This window comes from Peromyscus leucopus, chromosome 8a (assembly GCF_004664715.2).
Source record: "Peromyscus leucopus breed LL Stock chromosome 8a, UCI_PerLeu_2.1, whole genome shotgun sequence".
NCBI classification, from domain to species: Eukaryota; Metazoa; Chordata; class Mammalia; order Rodentia; family Cricetidae; genus Peromyscus; species Peromyscus leucopus.
The window spans coordinates 6,169,090-6,181,444 of NC_051085.1; the positions used below are offsets into that span (position 1 = coordinate 6,169,090).

Sequence of the window (12,355 nt, forward strand, 5' to 3'; positions counted from 1 at the left end):
GCCGTCTCAGAGCACGGGGCAGGAGGCCTGGGGCAGGCTGGCGGCAGGGCCGGGGAGGGAAGGGTGGGGGCCCTTCTCCCCTCAGCCCAGACACAGGTGCCTCCCTCCCATCCTACCTGGGTGCAGAGTCCTTTTCCTCGTGGCTTAGCCCGCACTCCTGGGGGCTGCAGCTCCTGACATGTGACAGATGCGGTGGGAGGCAGGGGGCCTTCTGTGTCCCCTAAGGGACTCAGAGGGAGCAGAAACCAAACACCCACCCTCCACCGCAGCTCTGATTTGAGGAGGCTCCGGTCGCAGATTTTCCGTTCCAGCTCAGGCCCGCCCTTGTTCTTACAGATAAGCAATTCTCGTTTTCCCTTAGGGCCTCAATGGCCTTGTGTCTTGCCTTCCTGGTTCAAAGGGCACCAGGCCACACCACCTACAGGCGGAGCATTTCATTCGCTTCAATTACATTTTCCATTAACGGAGTCTCCGGCCAGTATAGATTTTTCTCCTTTAGCTTACCCCACCCCGGCCCGAGGATCAACCTTGACGCCACTCTGATCCATTTTAGTTCATTTACATTTTCCCTCCCCTGAGGAGAGGCCCAGAACCAGCCATCACGTTTAATGCCCGACACCTGAATTTTCTTCATTCTCCAGCATGCTTCTGGTTTGCCTGAGACTTTGTTCTAAGCTATGGATTGCTTTCCCTTCTTTGGAAAGTTGGACCAAAGACAGTTCTGACTGAAGTCAGCTGTTTAGAATAATAAATTCCCTTTGAGCCTCAAAGAGGAGAGCAGGCTCCATGACCACCTTCCACGGGATCTGGCGGCTCTCCCGAGCCTCTACCCCAAAGTGCATGGGGAACCCAAGCAGGAGGAGATGGCGGCCGCGGCGGCGGCGGTGGAGACATGGCCAGTCCACAGACCCGGCTGTGCTTCCCCAACCGCCCCATGCTTTGTGCTCCTTTGTAAACTGGGGGGCTGCAGAGATGATTCAGTCAGCAAAGTGCTTGCTGCACGAGTGTGAGGACATGAGTGAGATTCCAGTACACACACTCACACTCACACATAGGCACACACACAAGTGCACACACACACACACACACACACACACACACACACACACACGTCAATTCCCAGGGCTTGCTGGCCAGCCAGCCTAGCCAAGAAATGAGCTCCCAGTCAATAAGAGACTAAGAAAATGAGTTGACTAGGCTAGAGAGACAGCTCCGCAGTTGAACAGCAGTTCTGGAGAGCCGTATGTGCTCAGCGCCGCTCACAACCTCCTGCTGTGAAGGCCTGGACTTGACTGCACAGGCTCTACCTTAGGGAAAGGGCCACCATCCCAGACACCTGCTGTACCCAGTTCCAGGAAGGACCTCAGGAGTGTGCCATGACAACTGGAACGGAGACAGAGCAGTATCCTCCGGCAGACATCCTGTCTGCTACTTAGGCCCTTGAAGAGCTCTAGATAATCCTGCTGAGCAGTCCAGATGATCCTGTTCAGCCGGTTGTGGTTCCCCACCAAAAGTCTAACCCAATGGTTTCAAATGTGGTTTCGTGCCCAAAGTCTAGACCAATAGTTTCAAAAAATCACCTTGCCCCTTCTACCCAATCCCAAGTTGCCAATTCCAGGCTTGTGGTTTTTCCCTATAAAAACTCTCTGTACCTGGGCTCGTGGCTACCGCCACATTTCCTTCCATCTGCCATGCGGTGGCCCAGGTTGAACCTGAATGGACCCTTATGTGCTTGCATCGGAAACCGGCTCCTTGGTGGTGTCTGGGGTTTCTCGAAACGGGTACAGCACTGCAGCCGGCCCCAGGAAACCCGATGCCCACTCTGGACTCCTAGGGGACCTGCACTCACATACATATGCAGACAATTAAAAAGGAAATAAATCATTTCTTTCAATAAAAAGACTCCCGATGTCGACCTTTGACCTTCATATACACTGCACACACGTGCATCCATATGCACACAATACAACCCCTGTCTTCGGGTTCCGATTGCTGTGATAAAACACCATGACCAAAAGCAAATTGGGCTTACGCTTCCACACCACAGTCCATCACAGAAGAAAGTCAGGACAGGAACTCCAGCAGGACTAGAACTTGGAGGCAGGAGAGGATACTGAGGCCGTGGAGGGTGCTGCTTACTGGCTTACTCCCCGTGGCTTGCTCAGCCTGCTTTCTTACAGAACCCAGGACCACCAGCCCAGGGATGGCACCCCATCAATCACTAATTAAGAAAATGCCCTACAGGTTTGCCTACAGCCAGATCTTGTGGGAGTGTTTTCTCAATTGAGGCGCCCTCCTTTCAGATGACTCTAGCTTGTGTCAAGTTGACGTAAAACTAACCAGTACAGCCCCACCCCACACACACTAAATAAACTATATTCATACACACACTAAATAAACTATATACATACACACACTAAATAAACTATATACATACACACACTAAATAAACTATATACATACACACACTAAATAAACTATATACATACACACACTATAAATAAACTAAATAAACTATATACATACACACACACTAAAAACTATATACATACACACACTAAACTATATACATACACACACTAAATAAACTATATACATACACACACTAAATAAACTATATACATACACATACTAAATAGACTATATACATACACACACTAAATAGACTTGGGAAAAATTGAAAATGGCCCTTATCAGTGAAGAGGCTCAGAGCAGGTGTTCAGCTCTGCAGCTTCCAGGGTAGGAGGTATCAGAGACATGGACTGGCTGATTTGGATCAACCTGGTTTTTTTGTAAGTCATCTTGAATCAGGGAAGGGCTCATGAGCACAGCTAATGTCATCTCTTCAAGGTTGACTCAGAAAGAAACCAGCTCTCATCTTTGAGGAAGGCTTCTGGTCCTCTCTGGGGTAAGATGTTAAAACAAGACTGTTTCAGTTTGGCTTGGGCTAAGGCTGGAAGACAGCAGCCATTAGGGAAACATTACAAAAAGTGACAGTGGAACTCCTTGTCGTGGTTGGAATGAGAATGGCTCACGTAGGCTCATAGGTTTGAATGCTTCGTTCCCAGTTGGTGGAACTGCTTGGGAAGGATCAGGAGGTGTGGCCTTTTGGGAGGAGGTGTGTCACTAGGGGTAGGCTTTGAGGTTTCAGAAGACTCATGCTATTCCCAGTGTGGCCTCCTGCTTTCAGTTTGAGATGTGACATCTCAGCTGTCCCTGCCACCATGCCTTTGCCCTGCCATCACAGACTCCACAGTCTGAAACCATAACCCCAATTATTAAATGCTTTCTTATATGTGCTGCCTTGGTCATGGTGTTCTATCAGCAACAGAAAGTAACTAAGACACTCTTGTCCTTTGTCACAGCATGGAAGATCCCGATGTTACCAACAAGTGGTACCCAACGTCTCTTCTGTTGTGCTGAAGTGTCACGGATGCTAAGATCTGCTTCATTGACTTGGGACAGAAGGCGAAAGAGGACCAGTTCCCACTTTGTGGCTCCATGGTGTCAGATGACTACAAGCAGTTCTGCTCAAAGCCCTGGAGGTCACCTGCGGCCATGCCCCTAAGTAAACAGTAAAGTTACCAGGAAGATAGCTTTTGTATTGGAGCACAGCTCCACCTTTTCAGCATCCTTTACTGTCCTGTGTGGGAGCTGGCAGAATCAGACAGGTATATGGCTGCCCTTGGGAAGCCCCAGGGCCAGTAGCCAGGGTTCACAATGGTCACATCATCATGTCTAACTGCACCAATCTGCAGAGAAAAAGACATGTCACCATGGCCTGGTGAAAGGCCGACTTCAGGTCCCCTGGATGCCAGGAGAACCAAATCTCAAAGTGGGCTTCACCAGCAATTCATTCATGGTGGTTATGGGGGCAAATACATCCCCAGTCATGGATCCTGTAGATAAATGTCAGGCTCTGTGCTTTGAGGGTTCCCATTGCATTCCCCCCATTAATCATGTTCATCAATAAGTATTATATCCTACAGAGAGAGAGTCTCCAGTCTTTCTCCAGTAAATGTTTATCCACATTTAGTGTGTGAACAAGACTGAGACTGACCATAAGCTTGACTAGAAGCCAAACTATGAAGAGAAGTATCAGTCTCTTCCCAATGGCTTTAATGTGGCCGTGTGAATAGTTTGCTCTCTGTCCTCTGGAGCTTGGGCTATACACTCAATTACTCTCTGAGTCCCTTGGAAAACCCAAAAGACCACAGACAGCCGGCAGAGGAAAAGAGGGGTACCCTGCAGAGGTCAGCATGCATGCTGAGATTGTTGCGGCAAAGAATGTATGTTTCTCAAGAAACAGAAGTGGCCATCTGGAGAGAGCTACAGGAACACCTTAGGTCCATGCTGTAGGGCAGGCTTCATCCTGGCATTCCCCTGGGATTTCACCATACAGGAGTCATGAGGACCACAAGTTCTAGATCCTGCCTGAAAAATCCAGGGTTGGGGGGGTGGCTCAATACTTGCCTAGCATGTCCAAATCAAGGCCATGACACCCCAGGACCAGAGAGAGAGAGAGAGAGAGAGAGAGAGAGAGAGAGAGAGAGAGAGAGAGAGAAGAGTTGCCCCCCCAAAGAAATGTAGATGCCTACCTAGAAAAAAGCAGCAAATATTTGTCCACGTCAAGAAGCATGTGGGTGAGAGATGGTAAGGGGACCGGAGAGCCCACTCAAGAGCAACCAAACACTTGTTGGAAACAGGGAACCAATGCCAACCTACAGCAGAGCATAGCTGTCCTTTCCTTTCCTCCTCCCCCACACGGCTGTGAGGGGTTCAGAAATCAATCAGGATTTGCCGGATGTGGGAGGGGTGGAGAATCCAACCATGTCCACTTCACCACCACAGGCAGGTGACCTGCAGGAAGCTAAGCTGGAAACCGACACCACAGGAGTAAGATCTCTGAGGGAAACTTGGTTGGATATCTCACCCACCCGAGCACATTAGCTGTTGAATAAGAACATTTTGTAACATGAAAGGAACTGGAAAAGTCACAAGATTTATCCTAAATTTCATTCATAGAGAAGAGCTAGTCCAGAGGGCAGACTTCCAGGGCTGTGGGAAGTACCAACTGTGTGCTCCTGGGCATGTGCTCCTGGGCATGTCCTGTGGGTATCTGTTTGTTCAACCCAATGAGGCAAGGGTTTGAGATATGAAACCATGTATGTGTGCTAGTCTCATGCCAAGATCTTGTAGAAAATTAACTCCATGTGTCTCTGAGCACACTATGGTTTGGAGGCTACAGAAAGAATACTCTGTATCCACACCTCCAACTTCTTATTTGATGTAGGAAGTACAGGCTGGAGAATTGAGAGAGGACCATTTGTAGTTCACGTAGAGGCATAAAGAAAAGCATACAGGTATACGGCCTCTGCCCACACTAATCATACTCAGCTACTTTTCTATGTGAACGGACAAATCTCTTCCTTCTTCCAAGGTCTAAGTGGGATCCAAACAAAACTGTAGGCAAGGTTCCTCTAGTATCCAAGAAACCCTATTTGAAGGATCTAAATGAGTCCTTCCCTACTCTCCTCTTGGGCTTGAGATAGAGCTCTTATTCATTCACTCATGTTTAAGACAGCATCACTGTGTAGCCCAGGCTTGCTTCAAATTCACCATCACCCTACCTCCACTTCCTGAGTGATATGTTGCAGGAATGTGCCAGTACACTGGCCCTGACAGATACTCATCTTTATTGTAAGTATTTTATATTCTACTCTAAATCTGTGAGCCCAGACCTGTAGATGAAACATTTTTTTTTCATGATTTGTACTTTTATTCATCAAAAAGTTTCCTAAACTATGCCTTTCCAGAACAGGGTCTCACATAGAGCTTTGGACAGAGGCAGGTTTGACACCTGTTTTTAGAATCCTGATTAGTGGCAGTGTTCATTGTCAATGTGACAGACTCTAGAATCACCTGGGAGATGGGGCTCAGGGTGTGCTGGGCAATTTTATGTCAACTTGACACAAGCTAAAGTCATTTGAAAGGAAGGAACCTCAGTTAAGAAAATATCTCCATAAGATCAGGCTGTAAGCAAGCCTGTAAGGCATTTTCTTAATTAGTGATCAATGGGGAGGACCCAGCCCACTGTGCGTGGGGCCATCTCTGGGCTGGTGGTCCTGGATTCTGTAAGAAAGCAGGCTGGGCAAGCCATAAAGAGCAAGCCAGTAAGCAGCTCCCCTCCATGGTCTCTGCACCAGCTCCTGCCTCCAGGTTCCTACTCTGAGTTCCTGTCCTGGCTTCCTTCAGTGAAGGACTACAATGTGGAAGTGTAAGCCAAAGAAACCCTTTCCTCTCCAACTTGCTTTTTGGTCTTGGTGTTTCATCACAGTAATGGAAACCCTAAGACACAGGACATGCCTGTTGGGATGATCTCACATTACCTGATGCAAGGAGACCCATCTCAGCTATAGACGGTCCCATTCTCTGGGAGGAAGCTGATGGTCTGGATAAAGTGAAGAGAGGGAGCCGAGCCTTCACACAGTGTTTATCATTCTCTGCTCCCTGACTCAGGCCCAGTCTGATCAGCTGCTTCAAGCTCCTGCCTCTGGACTCCCCCACCATGGTGGACTCCATCCTGGACCTGTGAGCCAGAACCAACCCTTCCTCCCTTCAGTTGTGAATATTTGAAGGAAACCAAGGCAAACGCCCTGACCCTGGCTCTGCTCTGTTTCCCACGTACTTTTCCTAGATCAACAATGCTACTTTCAGAGAAAGAAAAAAGTCAAGACGTCTCTGCTGTCCCTTGAGATTCTTGCTGAATTCTGCAAATCCATGACTCTAGTTTGCTCAGGAAGGAAGGAGCACCTGCCATGGGTATCTACAGAGGCAGACAACGCTGAGGCGTTGGCCTCCCTGCCCTGCCTGCTGGCCATTTATACAACCTGGGCTATTCTGTGGCCACGGTACCCAAGTTGCTCAACCTTTGGTGACTTTCCATCACCAGCTCTCAAAGGAAGGCATATTTGGTGCATAGCCCAATCAGATTCCTTCAGTGTAGGATCTTAGTTATGTACCTTCTTCAAGCAGATAAACATGGGAGACTCCACGCAGGAAGACTACATCTGCACCATCAGCCTATACTCTTTGGGATTGCTTAGTTCCTTGGTTTCAGAGTTCTTCAATTACTCAACAATGATGAGCAGTTGCCCAGAGTTTCCTTACAGTAGGGGGAAGAAAATCACTCAGAAGATGCAATGTGGTGTCAGAGTCTAAATTCTAAGCTTGCAGCCTGCAAAGCTCGAGTGTCAGCTCTCAGGAGCTGGAGAGACCATGTTTCCCTGGAGTTTAGGATGGGAATCGTCTGGACACCTGAATTCCAGTCAGTCGGGAGTCCTCCTGGGAACCCAGAGAAATGGGCCTGGGCCTCCAGAGGACAGCCACGCTCCTCAGCAGCTGCCTCAGCTGCCAACCGTGAGGGAGGGCCCCTGCAGCAGGAAGGAGCAAGTCCACCTCACCTGACTCCGTCCTCGCGTCCTCTCTCTCCTGGGTCTTCTCAGAGGCGCCGAGGCTCCCGGGGTAGGGCAGGTGGCTGAAGAGGTTGTCACACAGGAGGCTGCGGCACAGTTTGGTCAGGAAGCGGAGGACGTAGCCCACACTGTTCACCACGGGCAGACTCCTCAGGTGCTGTTTTCCATCAAAGGAAGCAGAGACTGGAAAACCAGAAAGGGCAACTCAGGGTTTGGCGCGGAAAGCCGGAAGGGCGATTCATTTCCCTTTGATCTGTATTGGGCTCTGGGGAGCTGCTCTGGAAGTCTCCCTAACGCCCTGTTCCCACTCTAGGGTCCTACCCCGGACAGCACACTGCTTGAGTTATCATGGCCCTCTATCTCCTCCTTTCCTTGATTTTCACGGCTGTGGCAGCGGCTCTGACCAGTTCTGCTCAGATTTGGAGACCTGTCTGTCCGTTTGCCTTTGTCTGGTATTTTTTCTCTCAGCAGGAGTCATGGGACTGGGGACAGGGGAGAGACTACAGAGACAAGGAACCCTTCACGGAACACCGAGCAGGGCCATGTCATACCGACAGGGCACTTCTGGGGGGTGTGAACTTTCCACGCTTAGTGGAGCCGATGCGTCCCACGCCCTTACACTCTGTTCTCCATATTCTGTCCCTGGGCCCAGCCACTAAGCCTGGGTTACCAAGTCACTAAATCGGCCCACTCCCAAAGGTCTCGGGGTGTTTAGTGCCACTTCCTGACCTGAAGAGCAGCAAATCCCACATATCACATACGATTTCTCTGTAAGGAAAGCTTGTCTCATGTCCCATTTATTTTTTACTCAGTCATTTTGTTAAACTTGGTATGATTCCAGGATACATGTTTTATGTCCTGGGTTGTTAAAGGCTATTATCTTGTTCCTCAAATTGTCCCAGCTTTCATTTTGGGAACTCTACTGGTGTTGACTCCTGTGTCCGTTCATTTCAACACTTTTGGTTTGGGACACTTCAGTATATTCCAGGTTCATCCTGGTCCAGCCCTAGAATCAGCCATTGTCCAACTGTCCTGCTTCCTCTTATGAATGAAGGATGCAGAGAAACCCAATCAGAGAATCGGGTGAGCTCACTGCTCCTGGGTGTCAGTAATTTTAAACCCTCCAAGTGTGCAGAGCGTTGGAAGTGTGGCTGTGTGCTCGCCTGGTGTAATTGTACCTGTTGACATTTCTACCCAGAAGTCCATCCCTATCCGTGTCTGAAGAAGGAGGTAGATACAGACACCTGAGCTCACCCTGAAGTCTCCAATTCTACATGCCATTTGTCACCCGAGGACCCCAGGGGGATTTCAGGGGAAGCCCCCAAGAGAACAGTCTTTAACTCAGGGCTGGAGAGATGGCTCAGTGGTTAAGCGCACTGACTGTTCTTCCAGAGGACCAGGGTTCAATTCCCAGCAACCGCAAGGCAGCTCACAACTGTCTGTAAGTTCAGTTCTAGAGACTCCAAAACCCTTATAGACACACATGCAGGCCAAACACCAATGCACATAAAATAAAGACAAATATTTTAAAATGGGGGTGGGGCTCTCTAGACAGTAACCAAATCGAGAAGCAGCGCCAGTTTCCGGAAGCACTGAGCAGTGTCTGTCCTGTCTCTTGCCTCACAGACCCCTAACAGCCCCTCACCCCAGAACTGCACACCAGCTCCATGTGAGGGACACACAAGGACTCCTCAGAGAGGACACCCTGCTTTGCCCTAGGCTTCTCTCTCCACAGCAACGCTAGCGGGCAGCCTGCTGATTTACACTGTATGCCCTGAAGGTTGGCCCATGGCGGGGGCTACTATGTTAGTTTTTACTATAACCAGACACCAAAAGATTCCATTTTTCCATTTGATTAGGCCTGTGGAAGTCATTTCCACACGGGCCTCCTGGCTGGCCTTGAGGATGGGACGGGAGGCTGCTGTCCCTCGTTGCAGACGATGGAGCTAAGGAGAACCCTCGACCCCAAGTGGCTCCGGTCCAGGGGGCAGCCACAGAGCTGTCATTATGCTTATTCTGGACACTCTGCAAATCCCCTACTAGTGTGGGCACTGTCTAAAAGGCTGAGTGATCCAGAAACTGGCCCTGAGGTGGAGGGTCTCGGACCTCAGGTCTATCCACCACGTCATGCATGTGTTCTGTAAGCATCCATGGGATTGCACACAGTGGGGAAATCCCGTCTCTTACAAAAGGATGTGGAACTCCTGCGCTCCTAAATTCTCCCTCTTGGGGTTGCGGCTAAGGCAGAGCACCCCAACAGCCATGCTGGGAGGGGTTTGTGCGGCTCTGTGATGCTGCTTCCTTCAGCTCTGAGTGTCTGCAGTCCAGGCAGCCTCCTTAGCTGTTTGCGGGGTGTTTGGGGAGCAGCTTCTAAATGCAGAGTGGGTACCCCGCTGTTTCTTCAGGGCCCGCATCTCTCTGGGCCGCACGGATGCTGTCCTGCAGCATTGTGGGACCTCCATCTCCCACTGGAACATGAAAAAGCTACCCCACACTTAATGACCTCAAGGTGGAGGCAAGAGGCGTTGCTCAGGGCTAGAGCGTTCTCCCAGGCATCAGGAAAGTGGTCCTCTCTGGCTTCCTGGGAGTTCCGTCAGCCAACTGGAACGCCACAAGTCATTCCTTCCTTCTGGTGTTGCTTCTCCCCAGTGCCAAGGCCCTGAGGCCATGGAGAGGGAGAAGCAGGAAAGCCAGGCTCAGGACCAGCTCTCCCAGCTCATGGGCAGGGGCTATAGAGCCTCTAAGACAAGTGGCATCATAGAGGAGTACAGAGCAAGGGGCCCCCCTCGGCCCCAGATCTGTCTTAAGCCCTACTCTGTAGCAAGGAGCAAGGTAAGAGGAGGTTCCAGGGAAAGAAGACATGGAGCAGCGGAGGAACTCCAGGAGGTCCAGACTAGACTCTCCTCCTCGCCCTTGTTCACGGGTCTTCCTGTCTGTGCATCTGCTGAGGCCCTTGAATATCACCCTGTGTCAGACACAGGCACGTGAACCTAGCCAAGGCTCCTCTCTTCCTTCTTCCTCCCCTCCCCTTTCCCTTCCCTCCTCTCCTCCTCTTGTTTTTTCTCCTTTCTTTAGGTTTTGAGACTGTCTCTCACTATGAAGCACAATGTCTTAGAACGCTCTGAGGTCCACAGTGGCCGCAAACTCAACACACACTCCTGTCTCTGCCTCTGTAGCTCTGCGACTCCAGACATGCACCTCCATGGCTGCTTTCCCTGGCTTTTACTTGGACATAGGAACCAGTGGAGGATTTCAGTCGAAGAACAAGTAACCATCTTATCTTAAACCCACTGTGGTTGGAACCATACCATGTGGGTATGCCTGAAGGCAGAGGCACAGTGCTGGACCTGGGGGAGGACAGAGGAGTCAGGGGTTAGCCAGGAGGTCATCCAGGAGGTCATTCTTGCTGTCCAGGTCTGGTAGCTGTCTCTTAAGTTGTCCCAAGGGATGCATTCTGCTCACAAGCTCACAGAGGCCCTAGACCCAGCAGGTGAAGGACAGGCTCTGGCCGCCCCCACTGCCCCCACTGGAAGACGGCTACAGAGAGAGACCCCCAGCATGCCTCCCACATCCCCATGCCTTACCTGACACCAGCTCACCGCGGTAGCCCTGCTTGACAAGGGAGAAGACCAGCCTTGGCTGGTGCGCACAGTCGATGCATGCCTGCACCGCCTGCTGCAGGACAGCTGCAGGCCGCTCAGGCCCCAGGCGCTCAGGAAGCTGCTGCAGCTTCCTCCTCTCCAGGTATGGCCCTGAATCGGCCTGCTTGTTAATGTAGAGGCACACTGTGGGCACAGAGAACAGTGGGTGTGAGATGTCTAGCATTGTGAGTGCATCAGGCCTGCAGGCTGCCTAGGCTGGGGGCATCTCAGGCCTGGACCAGGTCCTGGCCTTGGGAAAACTGCAGAGGGCAGACACGGGACTGATCCTCCTGGTGTAAGAAGGTGAAAAGGCTAAAAAGCTGTACTTCCTAATTGTCAGAACTTGCTCAAGTGGTGACCTCCTGGCAGTGGGCAGAGGGATAGCTGGGTCCCCTTTAACTGTGTAAACTATACAGAAGACAATTACTGTGGCCCATAAGGACAGTGTATATAAAGAAAGGTATTTCCATCTGGGCAGGTACGTGACAAAAAATCCTCCTCTGCTCCTCCAAGGGCATTTCTCCGTGAACTTGCACCAATAAAAAACATGGTGTGACACTAATCATTCTAGAGGCAGTATGATGTTCCAATGGGATTGCTATTTATAGTTTCAGGAAATAATGGTCAAAGCCCATCAATAACCCCAAACTTAAAAGATTTATTAATATTTTTTATGTGTGTGGGTGTGTTTTCATTTATATATGTCTGTGTACCACGTGCCCTGGGACCTAGTGTCAGATCCCATGGGACTGGAGTTACAGACAGTTACAAGCTACTGTGTGGGTCCTGGGAACTGAACCCAGGTCCTCTGCAAGAGCAACAAACGCTCTTAACCACTGAGCCACCTCTCCATTCCCAAATTCCTCACACTTTTAAGATAATACATCTCATCATAAAATTTTGAACATAAATTGTGTTCATTTACATTTTAACTATGCTAATGTATTATGTATTAATATATTTGTAGGTAAGTATCATATTTATATAACATAAATCTATAGAAAAATGCCAGAAAAGCTGGGCAGCGGTGGCGCACGCCTTTAATCCCAGCACTCAGGAGGCAGAGCCAGGAGGATCTCTGTGAGTTTGAGGCCAGCCTGGGCTACCAAGTGAGCTCCAGGAAAGGCGCAAAGCTACACAGAGAAACTCTGTCTCAAAAAACCAAAAAAAAGAAAAGAAAAGAAAAAAAGAAAAATGCCAGAAAGCCTGTAAAAAAGTTTTCCATGTTCAGTAAATTTT

The 12,355-nt window shown here is 49.8% G+C and overlaps 1 protein-coding gene across 3 annotated transcripts in view; it reads right to left on the minus strand.

Moving 5' to 3' along the window:
- Scml4 (Scm polycomb group protein like 4) overlaps positions 1-12,355 on the minus strand; it is a 106,362-nt gene that overhangs the window by 20,670 nt on the left and 73,337 nt on the right. For 2 of the 3 annotated variants that reach the window (XM_037200315.1, XM_037200316.1), the window contains exons 4-5: positions 11,060-11,260; positions 7,464-7,658 (exon numbers count right to left, since the gene is read on the minus strand). In XM_037200315.1, coding sequence (XP_037056210.1) covers positions 7,464-7,658; positions 11,060-11,260 — 396 coding nt within the window. Of the gene's footprint in view, positions 1-116; positions 722-7,463; positions 7,659-11,059; positions 11,261-12,355 lie in introns of those variants that run through there. The other variant, XM_037200317.1, reaches the window with a different exon arrangement.